At 45.7% G+C, this 25,051-nt stretch overlaps 1 protein-coding gene across 2 annotated transcripts in view; it reads left to right on the top strand.

Moving 5' to 3' along the window:
* LOC142574212 (uncharacterized) overlaps nt 1-7,990 on the top strand; it is a 28,004-nt gene extending 20,014 nt beyond the window's left edge. For both annotated transcript variants that reach the window (XM_075683361.1, XM_075683360.1), the window contains one exon: nt 7,785-7,990. In XM_075683361.1, the coding sequence (XP_075539476.1) occupies nt 7,785-7,868 (84 nt within the window). In that variant the 3' untranslated portion in view covers nt 7,869-7,990. The remainder of the gene's footprint in view (nt 1-7,784) is intronic.
* The last annotated feature ends 17,061 nt before the right edge of the window (nt 7,991-25,051 follow it).

Here is a 25,051-nt window from a genome sequence, read left to right as displayed (position 1 = left end):
TCAGAACCCTCGCCACATTTCTCGACTGGTTTTACCACGCTGCCATGGATAGTCGCGTCACCATAAAATCATGGCCATTGCTTTCATACTGGACACTATATCTGGCGTGGCGCGTCGGGGCTCTGCCATTCGGCGCGGGGATTGGTGCGATGTTTCAATACATCGTGAAATAAACACGCACGTACACCTGCACTCAAATTTCGCATCAGGGTGTGCCGTAATCATCAGTAAATATTTTTTTTTTCAGAGAACCGTGAAAACATGCATAAAACGCTTTTGTTGCGGTTCTAGTCGCAGCTTGGCTATATAGCTTTGCTGCAACAAGAAATGGTAAGTTCCGCCCGAAGGCATAACATTGAGAGTGATAGCATGGGCCACCATGTCACTGAAGGCGTCCCAGAATGCTGCCACGACGCGGGGATTGCTAGCAGTCTTGCAGGGCTCCCATTTCGATTGTGCACAGAGATGTGGACGAGAAAAAAAATCGCAACAAATAGCCGTAGCCATCGCCATGGCAGACCCCACATTTCCTTATGTCTTCACGGCCTCGGGTGCCGCAATTCGGGCCTACGAATGCGGCAACGTATCTAAAGAAGCAGCGCGTACACAACTAACGAGCTCAAAAGAGGGCAAATGGTTCCTCTTCTGGTTCCCCGCTCACATGGGGAAAGACATTCACCCGCAAAAAGCCAGCCTCAATGAAACGGCCCACGACCATGCGCGAGAACTTTCCCGCCGCGACGGTCCCACGGCCTCCGAGAGGCGGGACATTCAGTTTAATGACCCGCTGCTCGCTTACCAAGACATCACCTCCTACTATCGGAAAGGCTGAACCAAATTCCCGCTCCCGCACGTCAAACTCGAACGCGCGCAGGCGGTCGTGTTTCGAATGCTACAAACGCACTCGTATCCGTCACGAGGCCTACTAAGCCACTACAACTCAGAAATCCCGGCAAATTGCCCAGACAGCCCAGAACTTTATTGCTCACTCTCGCACATGCTATGGCAATGTACCGCGTTACCAAAGGACCCTCTCTCCAGTGAGCGCGAATGGGAAGAAGCCCTCAAAAGCCTTGACCTCAAATACCAACTCAAGGCCGGCCAGAGGGCCAAAGAACTGGCGAAGCGTCACCACGTTCCCGTCCCGACTTGGGCGGCGCCTGCGGTTTCGGCCGGAGGAGTTCCCCGCGTGGGATCTCCAACGGCTTCAAACTCCTCAGGACTTCAATAAAGTTCTTGACTGAATCCACCCTACCCTGTGAATGTAGGCTAACGGCGGAGCTGTAAAAAAAGAAGAAAGAAAAACTTCACAGTTAGCCAGAAAAGCGAAGCATCGATTCCGATAGCACATTAGTGGACCGCTATACTGAATAAGCATATTAGTTTTATCCGCCGTATAAAGTTGTGAACATAAGTAGAGTATCTAAACTAACAAGCACGGCGTCACGCGCCAAGATAAAAAACATGAACACGTCTCACTGGATAAATGCGGAAACTCGCTGTCAGAACGGTGAAGTGAGTAAGCGCGGCAGCAGCTCTACACTTAACAGATGGTTTTCAATAGGTAGCGGCCGGTGCGCGCGCGACCTCATCCCTACCCACGGAGAACCTTGTTCTCGTCGCAAATGGCTTTCATAATACAAAAGTCCGGGCGGCAGCGCGGGCCCGCACGGGCCGCCCGGAGAACTACCCCCCGCCCCCTCCCTACTCTTTTTCTGAAGCTTTGCACGTGACGAAAAAGACAACGCTTGTTCCGTTTCGTGCGCAAGACGGCCCTCCCTCGCATGCTTTCACTCTCTCATACAGCATACGGCAGGCGGCGACTGTTTTATCGTCCTTGAAATTGACATGGAATGTCACAGCGACGCCGACGACCGAAATGCGCTTGCAGTGTCCAGACAATTGCTGTCGTAACAAAAGAAGAAGCCCAGCATTGAGTGTAAAACTTGTTTCGGAGCTTTTCCCTTCCGCACAATCGCTACTAATAGCGGCTCAACCTGTCGAGGTGTCCAAATTGAAACTTTCCAAGCGTCTGAAGACGTTAGATTGTCCGCAAGTAATTTATAATGGCATTCTTTGCCGCTTGTCGATGCATGTGCCCGTGTCATTATGCTCAATGTCGGGCTTCTCTTCTAGACGTTCTGTGTTCGAACCCTGCTGGTGGATAATTTTAATAATATTTATTTAAGTTTGCAAAGTTGAAACCAGGTTTAAAAGTACAATGACGATGTTTAGGCAAATCCATTTTCCATAATTCCCATGCTGGCTCAATTCCCCCGATTGCAGCTACAGTAGACACTAGCGCCATGGTTCCCCCTAGTAATCATTGTATGGAACTATGTGTTGGATGGTTTCTTAGCTTTCCTCTCACTACGCCAGGTGTCAGCACTAGCCTTACTGGCTTCCTTTACCTTCTCATAGGGAGCACGGGGGTTTCTAGGCACGGACATTGAAAAATATTCATGGGAGGTCACACATATACATCTCCTCTGCAAAAATAATATAAGTCTTTGTGAGCGTCCAACGAAAGGAGAACACAAATATGCGCTTTCTTCTCTTGGGCCAGCGTACGCAACACGGTGCGATTTGCACTGAGCTGATCAGCAGGAATACACACTGATCATGCCAGCAGCGGAAGTCCGAACGCGCGTTTGCACCATCCAGCCCATTGAGATGATGATGTGTCCACTTCACTTCGTTGTTCTCGCCATCAAAGGCGATCCGCGTCTCTGGACGCCCCCCAACCCTCTGTGCGCGGGTCGCGCATGCGCTCTTCCTAGCTGGACATCACGACGGCGGTGGCGGCGCCGACGCGTGAGTGCAGCATGAGCGTGCGTATAACTGCTGTCGCAAGAATTATAACTAAAAGAAAACTTATCATAGTTTCTTCTTTACGGCGAAGGAATGAATGCTATCGAAACGTGTTAAAGATGCTACACGAGGTGTAAGACTCGTCACCATAGAGGCACAATGAAGTGAAGAAAACGTACGTAGGTTGACTAAGTAAAAGAAATCCGCCCCTATTCCACCACGTGGAAGTGGATGTGCAGCGAAGCTGATTCGTTCGTAAGGCGACGTTGCGCAAGTACCACCGTCACCACCACAAGCGACGTACGTCACATGCGCACGCACGTGTGCGCAAGTGCAGCTTACATCCTGTTTGCTTTAGGCCGCTCGCCAAGCGCAAGTGCCCTATTGAACTAAATTAATGTTTAAAAGTAAATTGCGCCAGGAAATGCGTAAAGTACGACTAACACACAAGCTGAAGACATGATAGCTTCGGAGTGAAATACGAATAAGCGAGAAGACAGAATTCTGTTACGCGGAAACGAAAAAAGAATTTGGAAGATGGCAAAGCTTATACATCTTACCATTTCTATTTTTATCTATCATTCTATCGCGTGGACTGCTATAGAACTTGAAGATTCCTGGCTGCTTCTGATGCTTCGGCCAACTGCAGCTTATGTAACTGTAATGCTTAAGGGAAACGGCTGGAGGCGAACGCTACGCACTGAGTGGAACATTCTGGCTCAACCTGCTTTCCGGTAGAAACGCGGCCTCTTGCGTGGGCCGCTGATGCGCGGAGGCGAGTGACATATAGATGGTGCTGCAAGGAACCGGGCGCACCACTTTATTGCTTGCAGACACGCTGTAAAACGGGCTTGTGTTTGAGTTTCTGTGTAACAGAATTATATTTTCTCGTATATTCAAATTACAATCCGACGCTATCTTGCCTGTAGGTTGCTTGTAAGTCGTACCTTACGATTTTTCTGACGAATTATTATTGAGAAATACAATTAGTTCAGTAATGGCTCTGCGCTACGCGTGTGGTTAAGTATGCGGGGTGTGGAACGAATTTTCGTTTACGAAACGATCATCATCAGAGTTTCTGCCACACGGGCCTTTAACGCTAACGCATGTAAACCCTTTTCCAGCTGCCATTCGAGGTCCACACACATTCGTGTAGGCCCTCCAGCTGGCGCAAGCGCGTTAATGAACAAATTCTAATTTTCAATGTATAACGTGTCATAAAATTCTTAATGTACGTGTGACACACTCCGTGAACGAGGCACTAATTCAGGGCCAAGTTCCCAAGCCGAATTATCACCTTCCGAAAATAACCCCACGAAAGCACGGACAATTATTACGAGGCCTCCTGGTGCACTTCTGCACGCCTGTTGTGGTGCAAAGACTGATTCGAAGTTGTCAGAACTCAACAAAATATATTCTTCAAATAAGGTAGTTAGATGCACACATGCAGACTTCGGCTTGGCACATCACAATGTAATTAGGATCGGTATCCTAAACATTGGAAAATAATTAACAATAAACACTACTAGTTCAACACGTACTGTACAGAATGAATAGGCGCACCAAGCGTTCACTCGTATTCACCCGTGCTGGTCGTCAGCCAGACGTCTTCGACGTAGCTCGAGGCAAATCTCGAAGAAGCAACTTCTTCGGAAAACGCAGTCGCTCGAGAAACTCGTCGGCCAGCTTCTCGGGTAATCATCTCTTCTGCAGACGGTTGCTCTACACGTCACATCTGTTCACCGGCGCGGTCTCATTCTCCCGATTCTAGCACGGTGCTTTTATCGCCTCCACTGGCGTTTCTCGAACTTTCTGATGGAGTCGTGCTCCCATAGCATCAACAAAGCCTGGGAATCTTCAAGACGTTTCACGCGTTTTCGGTCGCCGCCACAGACACATCTTCGAGGAGGGTGGTCACACATCCGTTGGCGCATGCTCGGGCTGTCGCACCTCCCCTCTGGCTATGCCCGCCGTGTGTAGAGGTCTGAGAGGGCGTTTGGGCGCGCGGCTTCTCTCTCTCTCTCTCGCTCTCGGCTTTGAGTATTTTGTAAAGTTTTCAGTCGCCGTTGATCGCATCAGTTGACTGTGGCCTATGCACTCTCTCTTTCTGTCGAAGGTGTCGCAGGCCTATGTTTCCTTTGCTGGCTTAGGTGATTGGCGGCGCGCACTTTGAATACGCACACTTTAGTGATAGTTCGACTTACACAAAAAACTCGGTTCCCTTCCACTCTGTGAAGAAGGATGACCGGGGAAGCTGTGTATGTGGGCGACTTAATGGCGAACTGCACTTCCACCGCGGGTCGCCCTGGCATTGCACTATCTTCGCGGTCGGCAAACGTGACGGGAGTGCTTAACACCTGCTTCACCTCCGCCGCGGGTCGGTCCGGCATTGCACTATCTCCGGGATCGGCCCACGTATTTTTGCTTACCATGCCAACGACACGAAAATTTTCTTCGATGGTAGAGTTATACACCTTCACTGTAAAACTACACACATGATAGAACCGGATTGTAATTCGAATGTGCAAGGAAACACAACTCTGCTACACCGAAACTCAAACAGAATTCCTTTGTCCAGCTGCCGCGATGGTACAGCTATTGGACTGTGTTTGCTATACTGTCAATTACTATCGCAGCACATGCTGCGCGACAGAAGCAGCATGCAGAGCACCCACGCATCAAGGACAGACATGCTGTGTGCACAGACATGCTGTGCAGACATGGACAGACAAGGACAGACATGCTGTGCGCAAGTGCTGCATAGATCCTTGTCCTCGTAGGCCCTCCGCCTGACGCAAGTGAACTACTGAGCTAATTGAATTTCCAAAGTACACTACGTCAATAAATTCATAGAGTACTACATGCACATAACCTACAGACATGGTGGCATCGGATTGTATTTCGAATATACCAGAAAACGTAATTCTGTAACGCGGAAGCTTAAACACAAACTCCTTTAGAGCTGCCCGTTTTTGGGCGAGCACATCACGAAAAATTCCGACTAACTAGAAGCTAACAGCTTCACTGTGCAACGAGCTGTTTCGCTAGGGGTCCTCTGTTTGAATCCTGTCATGGCACAATTTCCCTTATGTTGATTAATTAAAGCCATCATCTTTCCTAGCGACTCTAGCGCCATTTTTCCGCATCAGATATGCTTCCACCTCTTTTTGGGGCCGATCCCGGAGGTTGTACGCAACCGCGCCAATAAAGTTACATTATTTTTCACGCTCGAGCTATATTGTTTCGCACTTTTCATATTTCGGTCTGAGGAGATTTAGGAAGAAAAGTCATGGGCTGCTGCTATATTATTTCGCGATATTTGTTTGTTGACTGCCATTTCCAAAATTCTTGGGTATACTTTTGTGAAGAATTTAAGACCTGATAGGAGCAACTTTAGTTAGCGAACTGTGTGGTAATCTAATGCGCTAATGCGCCATGTCATGCAGCATGGCATGCAATATCGCATACATGTACCTAAATATATTCGGAAGCTCATGGTCATGACGATGGCAAAAATTCGCTATCCTTAAAAGTGCCATCAAAGTAAAAGCACAGACTGCTTTGCCACCGGAAAAAGTCCAACATTGGTTGTTCGCATTGCGCAGGCGTGTTATCCCAACTTAGCTACAGTGATGGTAGTCCCTGCGTATATATGTCGACGTATCTATAACCTAGCTCCTTATAACTCGTCGGAAACACACTGCTGTAGTAGCGTTTTCGAAACATCTCGCAGGAGGTGACGCAGCGTTTATTAACGTTGTCACACAACATTACGCTGGATAGCGTCAATACTCTACTTGTGATTTCATGTCTACGCAGCTATAGAGATGTCACGGGACAAATAGTTATTAAGTGTTTCTTCTAATTCCCCAAAATGTTCCGTCCGCACTGCCACTCTTCGGTTTCCTCCTTTCATGAACGAGTCAATCATGCAACCAGGCCAAGTGACGGAGCATAAGCGTCAGTAGACATCGACTGGTCACGTGATGTATTCAAAAATCAAAGGAGGCCACCGGAAAGTGACAGTCCAGAAGAAGGAACATTTTGGGGAACTTGAAGACAAACTTAAAACGCCTTTGTTCCGTGATATCTCTGTAGCCGCTATTGCCCGATCCTATCCCTTCCCTCATTTACCTTTTCCAATCCCTTAATTAGTCAATAAACTTTTCCATTCGTCCACCCATCCGCGTACACATGAAAGTGCCAGTAGCGAATTGACTCCACGCTAATGCTGCATGACAGCGTTAATAAGCGTCTTCAGATGGCCTCGGTGTATTTGGTAATGTTGGCCAAGGAGCAGCGAGTGGTTAAAAATTCTACAAATGTGTTCAGCTAAACGCATCAAAGATCTACAAAATCCTTACTTACGAATATCACTTCGTCGTAAGTATCACGCATTATACCGCACTCTAAAGAGCAACTTGCGCACGTTCATGAAACCAACCTTTAACGTGACTTCAAAAATTGTGTAAGGTCCTAATTTGCTTTTGCATACTAATAGCGACGTCAAGGTCTACGTGCGAAGCCTGAGGATGATGCACGGTACAGCCGGACGGCATCTATTGCCGCTATTTCTTCATTGTCGGCAAAGGCCTTGGCCACTCATCATCATCATCACTACATTCATATTCGTCACTGCTGCATTTATCGATCAACGCCATTTTCCCGTCCTTGGCTGCGAGGACATGCGTAATGCTTCCTTACACGTGTTGTTCCGTTCTAAAGGCATTCCACTGCATTTGAGTACTACCGGACGATTTAGTTTACTCTCGATATTCACATATGAGTTGTCTTAAACCTTAAATCATGGTCTAAGTTACAGTAAAGGTAGCGCATTTCACGAGTACAACATTTTAGATTTGAAACACCCGTAGGCGTTCACTAATTATTGCCTCACATCTTCCATCACTGTGTGCTCACTTACAGTCGCGTAATTTGTTTATACCTATTTTGCTTTCTCGATGCCCTTGCAGCGATGTGCCGGGCGCTTCCTTCCCAAGGACGTAAGGCACATTCTCGAAGCAGTAAAATGGATGAAGGACTTCATCTCCGGTTGATAGTCACCGATTTACAGCAGCAAAAAATAAAATAAAATAAAGAAAGAAATACCCCCTAATCACTGACCCATCGTAAAAAGTCCAGTGCTTCTAGTGTGGTCACTATGTATATGGACTTCAAATAAAACGAATTTACAAGATCACGTCTTCAATATATTGATTTCAAAGAAAGCATTCTTTACTACCATGAACGAGTGGGCGTGGGTGTTGCTGGGCTGGTCTGCGGATATATTTTTGCATATGTATGCGAAAGCTTATTTGCGCCCAACTGGAGTACCAGAAAACAGGCTTATACTACTCCTGCATGCTTACCGACAACGCATTGCCTGTAAGTAGTAAAATAGCAATTATTAAATAAGACCTAAACATAATGTAGCGCCCTCGATCAGTTGACTGAGGAAATGCACATGTTCGCAAGCACGAGAAGGCGACGAAAATAGTGCTGTGCATGCCTTGGCGTGACCATGGGCACGGTATAGCCGGCGGTACGCTTTCGGGCAACCAGACAAGTAGGGCGTCTATCCCTGGCGTGCACTCCTTAAACTACCACTCACGGTTGTAGGTATAGGTCAGCCGCTACATGAAATAGCGCATTATATTCAACAGACATTATTTTCCTGATTTTCTTTAATTTAGCAGAACATTACGCGCCACTGGTTTCGCGTCAATTCTTGTGTTCTCCCCCAGAATGAATGCGCGCTGCTGTGAGGAAAGGCATACATAATCCTACAATGCGGCTAGACAGGTATTCTTCTCCACTGCGCATGCACCTGCCTTCTATTGACGGGCTTCAATACATCACTTTCGTTCTCGTGACATTGCAGTGTAGGCTTCTCACACTGTTTTTAAAGATTTGGAGGACGCTTAAGCTTCGCCTTTAAGAGTGAAACGCGATAGCGTTCAAAGATCTCTTAGTGCTTCTCACGCTTCCCGGCAACTGCAACTTATGTAACCGTAATGGTTACTGGGAAACGCTGGCGGCGTAAGCTATCACGAAGGGGAATTTTTTTGGTAGAAACGCCGCCTTATGCGTGGGCCGCGATACAGAGGAGACTAGCGCCATCTGGAGATGTTGCAAGGAACCAGGCACGCCGCGTCGTGGCCTTTGAGATTTGCGCACGCACATCTAGGATTCCATTGCCGTTCTAAGAATGGCAGAAACACTGTAAAAGAGCTTTGTTGTTATTTTTTAGTTTTCACATCACAGAATTATGTTTTCTCGTATATTCATCATACAATCCGTCGCTACCATGTCTATAAGTTTTGTGTAAGTCGTACTTTACGCCTTTCTACGTAAGAGACCTCGAAAAATTTCATTGAGTAATTTCCTTGCGCCCCATGAATAGCCTTCGTGGTTGGGTATATGCGTGGTTCGAAATTCTCTTCGCCGAAGTGACGTCCAATGCTGGACGCCGGACTTTGAATGCCGACTTCCAGATTTTCTGCGACATGGGGCACTTAACGCTATCGCGCTAAAAAGTCAACCAACTTCTGAATGGTCTTAACACTTCGATTAATGTCCTGCCAAACGCCTAAAACAACGTTCTCCGACAATGGTGAACCATGGAGTGGGCTGTAGCCTTTGTGTAGACCAAAGGGCTTCTTATATGTTATAATGCAAACGCAGTTTATGGCTCATGAGGCTGGAAATCCGGCGTTGGCGCGGGCTTGACCATTATGGTCCAAAAAAGGCTACGAACTCTCGACCTTTGTTAGGAGTCAAACCCACGATTTTTGGCGCAAGTCGAGCCCACGACTTTCGGTGTTAATTTGGGTGGAGGTAATTAAGGTACAGTTATTAAGATTGAGGTATTTAAGGCACTACAGCCCTCTATCTGTCGTTAGAGTCGAACCACGACAATTCGTGTTAGGGTGAAGTTAATTGACGCACTCGAGCCCACGATTTTGTTGGGAGTTGAACCCTTAACATTTGGTGTTATTTAAGGCAACGGTTCAATTAAGGCGGTTGAAAGAGCAGAGGCATCACGTGGTGGTCGCGATGCTTTCTCATTCATCCACGTAGGCATAATTAAGCGACCCTCAATTTTGCATCTTCCTTCTGTCGTCACAGTTACCCTTTATGCACCTCTTTCTTCTCTGCCCCTTTCCCCCCAGTGCATATTATCTGGCTAGAGAAATGTACCTCAGGTCGACGTCTCTGCATGTCGTATCATTAAGCCTTTGTCACTCTTTTGTCTTTCACTGTGCATTCGCCTGATTTGGTGTTTGTAATCTGCCGTCTATGTACGCCAAGTGCCCTAAGCATGTTTTGAGCCGCACATAAAAAAGGGCGCTAGCTCTGCCACTTGCTTCATTGTGAACAAAACGCTCGTGGGAGAGCCGAAACGTAAATATTTATTTTAAACCTTTTTGCTCGGTTTCGGGACCTCCTTCTTTTAAGGCGGCTATCGTGTGCGAGTCACCGTGTACCCCGCATTTGGTCAACGTTAAAGAACCCCTAGTGGTCAAAATTAATCCAGATTACCTCCCCCCGCCCCTCTACGATGTGCCTCCTAAAGATATCGTGGTTTCGTTACGTAAAGCGCATGGATTTATTATTTTTCTTGCGAATCGCGCGTGCGTGTAGGCGACTCGCTTTTCTGATGGCCTGACGATGCGCATTCTTAAGATACGGTAAAATGTGGTGGACACTAAGGGCGATCCGCTATCCTCATAGCACGATTTCTCTTGTAGCCCATCTCCAAGCTTTTAGCAGCGTCCACGTCATGGGTTCACGCGTGGGTAGCTTATTCGGAAAGGCATATACGAAACTGTCCCTAGCCGAAGAAAGTAAAAAAAAACGCTAAGAGAATCAAGTAGTCAGCATTGTCATAGAGAGAAATTGAGGGATACTTAAATCGCTTGATACTACATAAAAAGAACAAATAAAGAACGCTACTGTGGCGTCTCTAAAATCAAGTACTGCGATTGCAGCATGATTTCACAGCGTACTGTGCAATCTTCTCGTGAAGATGGAACGTTCGCTGGCTACAGGAGAAACAGTTGAGGTATCTGCAGGTATCCGCCAAGGCAGAAACGTCCCGCAAATTACCAATCACGATCGTAGCGGTAGCAAAATTTCACGAAAAACTAAGAATATATAAAAGTTAATAATATTATATCAAATTTCCTCACGGCGTTGTATTAGTAGAAGAAATTCATTTTTTTACGTGTACACTTATTAGTGGTTCAGCAATAAATTTCCTTAACGTGATTTTGTAGCCATGGTGTGCGTGTAGGTCTGTGCTTTGTTGGCCTTGAAGTCCACGCTTTAAATCGTATCTAGAAAAGATATTTCAGTGTCATGAAGCGCTTTAGAAGCATGACTGACACACCCTGCCCCCTTTTTCTTTGTTTCGTGAGCCTCTACAACTTCTCTTGTTTTCGAACTTTGTGCCTATAAAGGACTAGGTATTATCAAACTTGGGTGTTCATTTACCTTGGCAGTTGCAGTGTCTTACGTGCATAGCAAGATATGTGTGTGCAATCCCTTTAGTGGAATTGGAATGTTCTTGCAGCCTAGTGTCAAGACATCAGCCAGTTTGACCCACATATGTTTTTCTACACGAGGAAGGCACGGAATACACCACTGAAGCTTGGCATCAAACGAAATTCTTTATATGATCAACACTGCAACCAGACATGTTGTTTACATCTGTAGAGAGGCTATTCAATCTTTCCCTACGCCTGCGCACGGCTGAATAAATTGTGGTGAGCTCATACTTCGCAGAGAAAACGACCTTCACGCCATAGCATGGCCATAACTCATTCAACCTGTGCGACAGGCAGTGGACATAGGGGATGACGGCCAGCTTTTTTCTTCGCAGCCCCCACTAGCTTCATGTCTTCCCCTTTTCCCTCCCTGCTTCTGTAATTCGAGCAATTTTTTCACCCACGCAGATTTGACGCCCTGTGGTATCCCCGCCATCTGGAGCCGGGCTGCTTGCCCTGACACGCTGTTGCCTATTTTGTGGAGGCACGACTTGAACAAAGCGTTCCATTGGCTAGAGAAATCAATGTCATTTTTGAATAACTTGCAGTGGCTGGAACGAAAGTCCAGGATTGGCTTTATAGATTTGGGCCGGTACTTCCAGTGAACATGGTCCTGCAGGCTCGGAGTATAGCTGTATGTCCAAAAATTGGATGCTAGATTTTCTCGCCGTTTCACGCGTGAACTTCAACCCCGTGCCTTGCTCCTTATAAAGTTTCAATATGTTCACCATCTGTAGCGTGCACTCATTTTTCTGAAGAAGAAGCAGGCAGTCGTGGGTGCACCGAAGAATCTCCCGCGCGATATCACGCAAGTTTTTCTGAACTGCCCTGTCTGCCTTAGACAGGAAAATGTGCCTCAAGACTGATGCCACTGTGACCCTGTACATACTCCAAATCTCTAAACAAAAACATTTCCATCCAAAGCGAAAATCGTGGAGCGGAAATAAACACTTAAAAACTCTATAAAGGACTCAACAATAATACTATAGGAGTTACGAAAACGCAACTAGTTATTATCAACATCAGTGCATTCCTCAACACTTTTTAACGATGGTTCATGTGAAATCGAGTAATAAACGTCCTCGACGTGAATGCTGAAAGCATCGATGAAGTTGATCAAGAGTCAAGTAGAACAAGAACAGCTTTGTCCAGTCCAAGGAACGCTTTGTTGAAGTCATCCCTTTACAATGTAGGTGATAGCGTGTCAGGGCAAGTAGCCCGGCTACAGATGGCGACGTTCCCACAAGCCGTCATATTTGCGTCGGCGAAAAAATTGCTCGAAGAGAGCGAAAAAGGGCACACATGAAGCTATACTTGTACTGCGAAGAAAAAGCTGGCCGTCATTCCCTATGTCCACTGCCTGTCGCAGTGGTTGAAAACGTTATGGTCACGCTATGGCGTGCATGTCGTTTTGTCTGCGAAGACTAAGCTCGCCACCATTTGTTCAGCCATGCGCAGGCGTATTGAGCGATCGAGTAGCCGCGCTACAGATGTAAACGATAGGTCTATATATATATATATATATATATATATATATATATATATATATATATATATATATATATATATATATATATATATATATATATATATATATATATATATATACTACGAGCTAACATCGATAAGTAGTCATTTTTGTGTTTTGTGTTTTTTATGCCATTTGTTGACACGGAATCACATAGGACCCATGTCAGGTTTATATAATATCTAACTTTCTGAAAAAGCTTTCAGTTACAAGTAGCGCGTGTCCTGTCTTTTCTTGTTCGTTAGCTTGCGTCCCAGTAGTTCGCGCTCTGAATTTAGCTACGAACGTAGTATAACGTAGAAGCACTGAATACTGGGGGAGTTGGTATTCCGCACTAAAGAAGAACAACGTGAAAAACAAACTAGGAGAAAGACACACGGCACGAATGCAGACTGGCAGATGCAGTTTATGGCCAGAAAAACAAATGTGATATATTTGTGTTTCAGACAGTAAAGTACTGTTTCCAGTCTGCACTCTGGTCGTATTTCTTGCTCGTGTCTTGTTTATCGCTGCATTGATCGGCATTGTCGTACAACGCATGACGACATAGGCGCCGACTACGGGGGAGCTCCGGAGAGTCCGACCCCTCAGAATTTGCCGGGGGGAGTGCAGAGCCTTCCCCCCCCGGTCTATGCCGAAGCCACCTCCCTACGTACACACACACCTAAATTGTCATAACCAGAGCTTTGTCACCCACATCATTTGGGGTTTCTTTTTACTTTCCTCGGCCTTTTCACTTGAAATTTTATTGGGACTAGTAGCTCACTGCATCATTTTTGGCGCGGAAGTGCATAGCTTTTAATTACCGCTTTCTGCATTATTCCTCCAAATCCTGACAATAGGACGACACGCACAATAGAAGAAGCGGCGGCTGCCTCATCCGTATTTTCTCATTTCAAAATTGTCCTAAATTTCTACTGCAATACCATGCAGATATACCATATATTTAAATATACACGCAGCACAAAGTTTATTATATTTTTGAAAGAGATGGAGGCTGGCAATTAAAATTATTTCTAAAGGTATGAATAGCCTATGCCTAGAGAATGAATATCTTGCTGTGTGTTCACCACACTTGAAATTGCTTTGCGTGCTTTTTTGACCATGAAAAAAACTTAGACTTTATTGACTCCTTCGGCAGAGTCTTTTATCAATGGCGTGTGAAATGCACGTTAATGTTATGTGTCTCAATATTGCTTCTCTTTCCAGTAAACAATGCTCACGACTCGTGAAACAAACATTTCTACTCATTTACAACATTCATTAGGGATGGAAACATCCTCAGTTGCATGCAAAGGTCATAAATATATGCAGTGTGCCAATTAACTATGATGCGCTAAGATTAAAAACAAGGCCAATGCATTACTCCCAGAAAACCTAGTGAACATTGTTTACAGTACAGTGAAGTAGCTGCCAGTAATTTTTTCGTTACCCAGATTTAATTACCTAATTGTAATCAGTTATCGAACTCTAGACGTTTTATCCTAATTATCAAAGTATCAATGAGGCACTTGGACGCACAAGCAAGAGAAATCTAACTGCGGTATTTTCAGCGTCTTACTAATTGCGTACTAACTTTCTCCCGACTAATAAATAAAGCCCGCGAAATATGCAGAATACCGGGCGACTGCGCTCCCACCCGGTTCATGAAGCAGCGTTCTCGAACAGGCTCCCTCTGAGTTATCCACAATGAAATAAAGGAAATAAATAAAAAAATTGTGATCGAGCTGGTGCCTCATCTGCCGCGCCCAGGCCGAAGTAACACGTAGCATTTGGTGTTACTTGAAAACAAGCTGTCATAGCTGCTGTCTTAGGGTAGAGAAAGTGCACGGATGTTTTTTTTTTTTTTGCCACAAAACTGAATTCAGAACGTCAGTGCAAAAATTTAAGGGTGCATTTGTTTCGTCCAAGTCGTCATCTCTTTCTTTAATGAACAGAAAGTATAAACATGATCGTTGGCTTGGGATCTGCAAATTGCAACAAGAGGAAGGCCGCAAATATTTATATAATTCATGGACGTTTTGCGGTATACTAAACGCATCGACTATCATCAGAAATGATGAAAACCTGAGACGAACCGGCAGCTTCAAGAAACAGCTGCGGAAGACTCCCATCTTTGAGTTCTAGTCTACGGACGGATCTGGCATTTCTGGCCTCAAACCTTCATGCTAGCGTGCGGGACGTGGCCGCCGAGGTACCGTTTTCCAAGTCATCAGTTTGGAGGATTCCAGATGATGGTCTTTCACGCGCACCGCCTTAACCAGCGCCAATGCTTAAAAGATACGGACCTGTAGAATCGTCCAAATTTCTCGAATTGGGTCCTTACAAAAGCTGATTAGTCACCATAATTTTTGAGCAAGAGCATGTGCATAGATGAAGCCAATTTTCGTAGAAGCGCCTAGGTAAATTTGCACAAGGTACACTATTGGAGCGGCTCCGATTCACAGTGGGCAAAGCCCACTCGGCACCAGTACGGGTGGTCGCTCAATGCACGGTTTGGAATTTACGCCGGTCCTATATTCGGTCCCATCTTCTTCAATCACACACTGAGTGGACAGCGTTACATGAACGAAATCCTGAGTTTCTCAGCGAAGTTGCGCTGTCACGTCTTCTACTTCTGTGGTATCAGCAAGATGGGGCACCCGCACACAGCAGCAGCCAAACACGAAACTGGCTGAACGCGACTTTTCAGGCGCAGTGGATTGGAACACACAGGCCTGTAAATTGGCCGGTCACCTGACCTCTCTCCAGTAGATTTCTTTCTTTGTGGTTATGTGAAATACCGTGCTTAGATGATGGCGACGGATTTCAGATTAGTTCAAGGCAATGATAACGGATGTCTGCCGTAGAATTCCCGTATCGTTCACTAAGAAAGCCACTGAAGATGTGATAAAACGAACACAGTACTGCGTAGCTGCAAAATGAGACGTATTCAAACCCGTCCTTTAGGCTAGTGTTCAACGGAGCTTACGAATTCACAGGTAATAAAGGCACACTAAAATATGATGTACTTTTTTGTGCAGACATCCTGATTGCCGATTCGGCTCATTTAGAAGTGGTATATTTACTTTCTTGAACGCATCGGTTCTTCCTTTTCTCTATACACTGGTCGCTTTCCTGTCTGTTTATTTCGCTTCTATTTTTTTACACGAACCTGTTTTTGCGGCACGTATTCACTTTCGTGAAAAATAATATGGTCACTTTAATTTGGCTTTGGACCGAAGCAAGTTTCTTGGCGCGAAATATAGCTTCGCGCTCACTCTTTCGTTGCGGTACGAGCAAAGCCGGGATTTTAAACATCTTGTGCCTATTGCATTGCGTTTTGCATTTCGTGCGTAGTCCGAGCGGCGCTTTGACCGCGTTATCAAGGGGCTTTTGTTATCAATGTTATCAGTCGGCCTTGAGAGATTGATAATAAGTGTGGTGTAGAAATGAGAGCACGGAATAACTGCGAAGCCGCGAAATCTGCTGTTGGTTCTCCTTGCGTACCATTATCAAGGTGAAGCGATTTCTCTTCGGGTTTGTGACAGGCAATGCAGTTGCTTTCAATCAGCTTATTTGTGGGCGCTGCTTTAGGATGCGGGCGGGAGCGCACTCGCGTGGTATTTTCCATAATTCGTGAGGCTTTCTTTTCCAGTCGCAAAAAATTGTACGCAATTAGTACGTCGCTGAAAACACCGCAGCTAGATGTCATTTTGGGCTGCCTACAAATTCCTTATCGATACTTTGAAAATTAGGAAAGTACTTCCCGAGTCAGATAATTAATTGCAATTAGCGAATTAAATATATTAACGAAAGAACTACCAGCGGCTACTCCACTGTACTGGAAACAATATCTGCAAAGTTTTTCTTTTTTTGACTAACGCAACTGCTCTTGTTTTGAGTATTGGTGCATGGTAGTTGGGGAACACTGTACAATTCACTGAGTAACTGAAATGAGGGCAAGCCGGATTCACTCGAAATCAGAATCAACAGCAGTCATGCGCTGCAGCGCCTATACTTGGGCTCATAGAAACAAAAGGGAGGCCGGCTGCAGTTTCACCGGAAAAGCGAATCAGTAGTAGTGGCACCCGAATATGCGACAATTACACGAAGAAAGATCACATCACCGAGAGCACTCAGGCTGTGAAATTGAATTGTCTCCTTTTATGAGGTCTGGCATGCAATATAACGCCGTCACTTCAGCGCTGCACTCGAGGTCACCCGAGGTTTTTTCAAGTGCAAGAAATATATATATATATATATATATATACATATATATATATATACGTGTGTGTGTGTGTGTGTGTGTGTGTGTGTGTGTGTGTGTGTGTGTGTGTGTGTGTGTGTGTGTGTGTGTGTGTGTGTGTGTGTGTGTGTGTGTGTGTGCGTGCGCGCATATATATCAGAAACTGGTTCGCGCCCCAGACCCCACCCCTCCTGGAAAAATGAAAACTCTCGTATTATGCATGACGGTAGGGGACAACGGAGTTTTAAGATACAGTGTTTAAAAATGTATTGTACATTTCTACATTATATGCACTTAGATGCGGTGATGCAAGATTAGGGCCTGCTGTAGTATGTGAGTACGCAATGAGCAAATATGGTTTATTAAACCATCCATGCTCTCGCTTCTAAATGAACACAGGGAGTCACGCATAAGTTCAAGTTAAATATCCCCCTGTTAACATTTGCCAGCTAGAAATGGTTGCATCTAACATTATAAATATACTGAACAAGGGAGGTTTCTTGGGCCAGTTGGTAATTCATGATAAAAAACGATGTACAGCAGCACGGACAAGGACTGCGAGAGACGACATACCCTGCGCTATCATCCAACAATATATTATTGTGTTGCCACATCGAGTGTATATGTACAATAGGGGCCATGCGCAGAAAATGAAAGACAGTCACAAAAGAACATTACGATTTCTATCTCTTCAGATCCAAGACCTCACTAGGGGTCCGCGCGATAGAGGGGCACTAACGCACACACTACCCAGTTTTCTGATGAAATCAGCTTCTGTCATTTCCCGGGTGAGCTGTGTCTCGCTAAAATTTCCGTATCTTCAAAGAGGGGCATGCAGCCGCAGTCCAAGCAATGGATGCCCAAGTGAGAGAGAGAGAAGGGAAGAAGGAAAGGCAGGGAGGTTAACCAGACTGAGTCCAGTTTGCTACCCTACACGTGGGGAGGGAATGGGGAGTGAATGAGAGAGAGAGAACTTAGGTGTAGGATGTCTACAGTCCGGCACTCAAATCTGTTGCCCTCAGGTAGTGAGAAAGCACTCGAACTGCTTTCTGGGCTAATGAGCTGTGAGGCCAGGCTCCCAAGACCTTCGCTTCCGTAAATGGCCTGTCATCCAGTCTATTTAAGGCACACTGGAGAGTCTCACGTTGATTATCGAAGCGAGAACAGTGGCACAGAAGATACTGATGGTCTCTTCACACTTGCACTTAGCGCACATTGGTGAATCCGCCATTCCAATACGATAGCTGTAGGAGTTGGTGAATGCTACTCCTACCTACAGCCAACACAGCAGTGTTGCGTCACGTCGTGGAAGGTTCGCTGGTAATTTAAGTTTCAGTGATGGGACGAGGCTCTATAAACGACAGAGTTCTGTGGTGTATGCCAGTAACCTAACGTGATGGTACGAGCGAGGCTGCGATGCCCAAGTGACCTTTGAACAGTGTTATGGACGTTGTTGTAGTGCTCTGTTAAACGATCGTTTAAGCAGCTGCCTCTCTGTCCAACATATTTACTGCTGCTAAACAGGAGGATTTGGTAAACAACATTCGTTGTGCATGTCACGAAACGTTTTCTGTGCCCGACAGAGCAAGAACTCTGACGTGATTTAGGCACATTCTCAAGCTTACAGAGCCTTGCCCGCTTTTCCGGGGCTGAAGAAACGACTGTGATTCCTGCACTTTGCCCAATCTTTTTTAGCCTATGGGAGACATCTTTCACATAGGGTAGTACTGCTAACCTGCGTCTTTCAACTGGCTGGTTGCCTGACTGAGCGGGCTCATCACGTTTTGTGCGCTTCAGAAGTTGTTGCGCTATGGCTGAAATTAATACCAAAGGGTAGCCAGTCCAAGAAAGGCGATCAACCTGTGCAGCAAGGCTATGTTGCATCTCGTGTGAGCAAGATTTATTGAGGCTGTTAACGAGGCAAAACTTTATCATACCTAGTTTAACAAGCTTTGAGTGCGCGGAGGTAAAGCGCAAAAGCGACTTCTCACTTCTCCGTTCGAAGCACCAGCACACATGTTTGTTTGCAGGGCACAGTCTGAGATCTAGAAAACGCAAGGAATCGTCAAAGGGGACTTCATGCGTTAGTTATGGAGGCTGCAGTTCTTTCTTAAACATCTCTAAGACTCACGAAGCAGCAGGCTCGAAAGCATGGTCAGTGCTATCGATACATACCAGGTAGTCATCCACAAACCTGCACACTTTGCCAACAGTAGACGCGTCCAGGTGACCTTGAATACTGTGATCATGATGGCGAGATAAATACCTCTTAGTGGCGGCGCCAGGCATGATCCTATACAAACACCATTTCTTAGCATTTTTAGCAGGAAGTTTTGCCTCGTTAACAGCCTCAATAAATCTTGCTCACACGAGATGCAACATAGTCTTGCTGCACAGGTTGATCGTCTTTCTTGGACTGACTACCCTTTGGCCCTAATTTCAGCTATAACGGAACAGCCTCTGAGGGGCACAAAACGTGATAAGCCCGCTAGCCAACGAGCCAGCCAGTTGAAAGATGTAGGTTTGCAGTGCTACCGTACGTGCATGATGTCTCCCACAGGTTAAAAAAGATTGGGAAACGCGCTATAATCACCGTCGTTTTTTCAGTCCCCGAAATGCTGGCAAGGCTCCCTAAGCGTGTGAACGTGCCTAAATCACGTCAGAGTTGTTGCTCTGTCGGGCACAGAACACGTTTTGTGATACGCTCAATGAATGTGGTTTACCACTGTTTTGCAGCAGTAAATATGTTGGACAGACAGGCACGTGCTTAAACGATCGTTTACGAGAGCACTGCAACAACGTCCATAACACGGTTCAAAGGCCACTTGAGTATCCATTGCTGGGACTGCAGCTACGTGCCTCTCTTTGAAGATACGGACGGAAGTTTTAGTCAGACACAGGTCAGACGGGAAATCATAGAAGCTGATTTCATCAGAAAACTGGGTAGTGTGTACTCTAGTGCCCCATCTATCGCGCTGACCCCTAGTGAAGTCTTGCATCTCGATAGGTAGAAATCGTAATGTTTTTTTTTCATATGATCATGTTCTTAGTACAATGGCTTGCTGTTAGAACACCCCTTGTGACTATCTTTCATTTTCTGCGATGCCCCCTCTTGTATATATACACACGATGTGGCAACACAATAAAATAGTGTTGGAAGTCAGCGCAGTGTATGTCGTCTATCACAGTCCTTGTCCTTCGTACTGTACGTCATATTTTTGTCATACGGAACAGTGTTAATTGATTCAAAATTAGAAAAAAATATAATACACATATGAGCTGGAAAAATGCAACTGATGCAGCAAATGGCGTTTAGATTTCAAAAAGAATCAAAAATACTGTTCACGATTAACCACGATGTTCAGGGACTTCTTTCTCTGAGCATCTTGATCAATAAATGCAGTGCATGGTTATGCCGGAATCGTGTATCCTGTATTAGCACAATAAGAAGAGAACCATGAGAGTTCAGTCTGTGCAATCACACAAGTACACTGCGAAAAATTTGATAGGGCAACAAACTCCTGAAAATAAGTATTAATGTGACTGGACACAATGCACTGCTCAGGTAACTGGGCAAGACAAGTGAAAGGAACGAGAAATTTCTATTTTGCAAATTTAGGAATTGCACGCTACGTGAACACTAAGCCACCATTTCATTGTGAATACAACATGGCGCATACATCAGCAAAAGCGAATAAATTTACAGTAGCCTTTTCACCATAGCAAATAAGAGTCAATAAACTTTAAGGACACTACGAATGACAGAATGGCAGCTGACAACCTTACGGCATATAGCACATTAAGACTGAGATGCACAAGACAAGAAGAAATGACTGTTTTTACACAACATTATTACAACATTTACACAACATTACACAACAAGAAACGGTGCCTCATACAGCAGTAGTCCAGGGTGGCTGGAAACCAAGCTCGGCTTTCAGGCGGGAATACTCGCTGCACCAAATTTGAAGAGTTTTATAGCGAGTAGAACTCTACCAACCTTATGCAATACATACGTACGTACAGAAAACGCACTCGCACACACACACAAACATATGCACCCTCAATGCACAGACAAAAAGCGCGCACGTACACATTGATAAATACAAACAAGCACGCATACATTCAGGCGGGCACAACTCGTGCAAGCACACACAGCGACCCACACAGAGACATGCGCGCACACAAACGCATACACAAAACACACTCACAACACACGTGCGCAATAGACACACGCAAAAACGCCTGCACATACAAACCGGCATGTACACGCGCGCACGCACGCATGCACACGCACACACACAAAGCGCGCCGCACGCACGCACGCACGCACGCACGCACGCACACACACACACACACACACACACACACACACACACACACACACACACAAAGCAAACCGAAAACATGCTGAAGGCGTCCGGCAAGCAGCAACAGCAGCACGCGACCACGCCAGGGAGAACCATTACCGCGCCGGTTCTTTCGAAAGGTGGCAAAGCCAGTCTTCCTTTTTCTACGCGACGCAAAAGTGGTCGACCATATTACACTTAAGTGCGAAGGACCGTATTACAAAAAGGCTCGCTGAACACACAAGAGAATCACATCTAGGAACGTTCAAGCGCTGAGAAACGAAGCTGAACTATGCATACGCATCACGCCCGATGTAGGTTTGACAAACATTAGTCACACGGGGCGCGATCGAGGTATTTAACTTGCCCTACTACGAGCGCAGCTTACATTAATTAATTATGCTACGAGATCACAGTGAGATACTCCTAGAGCGGACAATGAGACGTAAGCCACCAAACAAATACCAAATAAACGGGCACTTGCCTGAAAATTGCATTTATGGCAGTACTACCGACCGCCGACACCGGGTACGTTGCAACTGATCGTTTCAGCCTCCCTGGATCCATCTTCCAGTGCGTACTAACGCTTTGCTCTGGAGTGGGGCACGAGTAATACACAAAGCACGCGCCACATCTTTTTCTAGACCCCGCAGAAAACTAATCACATCTTTAAAATTATTTCGCACAGCGCGAGACGTGAACACAGGCGAAAACGCGACAATGCATTTTAAGCAGAAAGAGCAGCAAATGCAGTGATGGAGGAGCTTCCGCCTTCCCGTCCTGCCGCGCGCCTAGTTGTATGTGACGGTACAGCGTCGCGCGTCAGTTCCGGTCGCTTTTCATTGGGCAGGCAGCGGCCGCGTATAGGCGCGTTCATTGCGTGGCGCCCCGAAGTCAGCCGAATTAACAAAAAGAAAAACATCTGCTGCTACCCGTTTATTCTGATAGGTTTGCTTGCTCGCATGGCCTCCTGTTTGTTGCTGTTTCATTGTGGTCGCTAACTACAGCGGTGAGCAGGTAGTTGCTACTACCGTTTTGTGCCGAGAATTTTCTTTCTTTTTTTTGGGGGGGGGGCGGGAGGGGGCGCAGTCTGAGCCGCATCACTGTTAATACAGCAAACAAATGGTGACCGTGAGCAAGATGATCGGTGCTCTTCTGCTGGTGCGATTACATTACTCGCTGCGTCCGAACGACGCAACCTTGCCAGGTCACATTGTTGTTTCAGCGAGATCGTGGCTCGATAAAGACGCTCACATGTGTGTGTGTAGTGGTTATGAGTTGAAGGGGAAGAGAGAAGTGCAGTGCCGTAACTGCCTCTCAAAGGAGGGCACCTCAACAGCGCTGCACAGGGTAGGGGAAGTGGGGAGAAAAAGATTAGAGAGAATGAAAGTAAAGACGCTCACATCTTGGTTGTGCGACGGCGAAGCGTAAGCATTCATGTGGAGACTGAAGACTGCGTTTGTAAGAGCGTATGCTGTGGATAAGCAATTACAGCTTTGATGACACCAGCCCCTAATATATAGGCTGAGCCTTACAATCTGTGTCAGAGGATGCACTTTAAAAGCAGATCAGTAGCTTAGAAAAGCTCTGAATAACATAGGCAAGGTACGTGGAGATTCGGGTTTTATAACTTCCAGCGTGATCTCGCCGCTATAAATGTCTTCTTTATCGCTTCATCAAGCAAATTTTATGTTGATGCCATTGTACAGCAGAGGCTCGTCTAACAGCACGTCCCTGTTTGTTCAGCAATGTATCCAGGAAGCTGCTTTAATTTCACCACTTTTTGTTAGGCTATTGAGGGCACCGAAACATTCGTGCAGAATTCTGCAAGCTGCTCGCGTGTTTTCATTCAGCTTCATTCAGCTACTGCATTCTGCATTCAGCTACTGCAGTTTGTCTTAGAAGTGTTTGATTGCATGGTAATATTACTTTCAGCACAAAATATAATGATAAATAAATTATTAGTGAAAGCACGTACTTTTTCTGCATAATACGTTTTGGAGTGGCCGTCATGCCGTAACGTCAGAATCCTAGAAAAAAATCGACAGTTACTTAGCAATGAGAAAACTTAATGACTTCACCGATGTACACTTGCAACTATCGCGTGACCGTGGTACGTGAGTTCATACATTGTAACGTGTCGTTCACAATTTTACCTCAACCTGCTGCAGTCCACCTTGCTATAGTTTGTACGAACCCTAATCCAATTTATTACACCCTACTCCACCCTAATTGTATAAAGACCAACGTCCCACCAACATTGAATTAGATAGTTTTATAGCTTACATTTACACCTTCCACTATTGCAAGAAGCTGCACTAATAAAAATTCAAGGTCATTCCGCCTAGTTGAGAAGGATGACCAGCGGAGATGTAAAGATCGTGGTAAGAAAACTTGTGGTAAAGACTTTATTGCGTCACTCATTGTCACTTAGTAAGGACGGTCGCAATTGATTTGTGGTCGCTATGATATACGGTGATCGGCACACTCTCAACTGCGGTCGCATTCTTTTATGTCAAATCGACGCACGTACGTCACTGAGTGGTCGGTTGCGCCGGATCGGTGTGGCATCGCAAGCGGTTTATCTGCAACGCGAAACGTGTAATCCACTGCCCTTTCGGTCCCGACACATCCGCATAGAAACGAACCACCGACAACGACCTCAGGGATTCCCAAAAAACCCACGCAAACTAAGTAGCCATGAACCTTACGGTGCTATGAGCAATTTCATTTTTTACTTATGGGGGTACGAGCCATTCCTTACGAGGGTATGAGCCATTGATGATGACAGTTTTTGACATGCTGCTCTGTAAGTTGTATGCGCGATTCCAAAGATGGTAAGCACTCGTCGCTTCACTTTGCTGAGTGTTTTTAGCCTCTGCTTTACGGGGCTAAAGCCATTGTTTTTATGCTTGCGCGCGGGGGTATATGAGTGCTTACGGTGTTATGAGCCATTTATGACGATAGTTTTTATGTGCCGACACGAAAATTCTGTGGTACTCTAGGCGTATACAGCTCCGCTCCGTTCCTCAGGGCTCAGTTCTGGACCCACTTCTGTTCTTATTATGCATAGATAATATAACAAACCAAGTCGACGCCACCATTCGCCTCTTTGCAGACGACTGCATTCTTTATCATACTGTGCGTAACCACGAAGATCAAGCAAAACGGAACAATTCACTAAATAAGGTAGTGCAGTGGTGTGCAGACTGGCAAATGGTGATAAATTCCGACAATACTGTCTGCATGTCGGTCACAAACAAAAAATCAAGTCTGCAGTTCCCGTACGGTTTCAATGGCACTATTCTACAAAGCGTCACCCAGTATAAATACTTGGGCGTAATCATCTCATCCGACCTCAGCTGGAATGCGCACATACAGTACGTAGCTAAAAAAGCCTTGAACAAACGGTTCTACCTCAAACGCACCTTATCGCATTCGACCAGCCGGACAAAGCAGCTTGCCTACGTCAGCCTTATCAGACCGGCACTCGAATATGGAACATAGTATGGTTTCCACATTCCAAAAACCACATTCATACAATGGAACGCATACAAACAAAAGCTGCCCGATTTATCTATAATCG

This window comes from Dermacentor variabilis, chromosome 3 (genome assembly GCF_050947875.1).
Source record: "Dermacentor variabilis isolate Ectoservices chromosome 3, ASM5094787v1, whole genome shotgun sequence".
Taxonomy (NCBI): domain Eukaryota; kingdom Metazoa; phylum Arthropoda; class Arachnida; order Ixodida; family Ixodidae; genus Dermacentor; species Dermacentor variabilis.
Note: the sequence above shows the minus strand (reverse complement) of the source record. Positions and strands in the feature narration are given on the sequence as shown.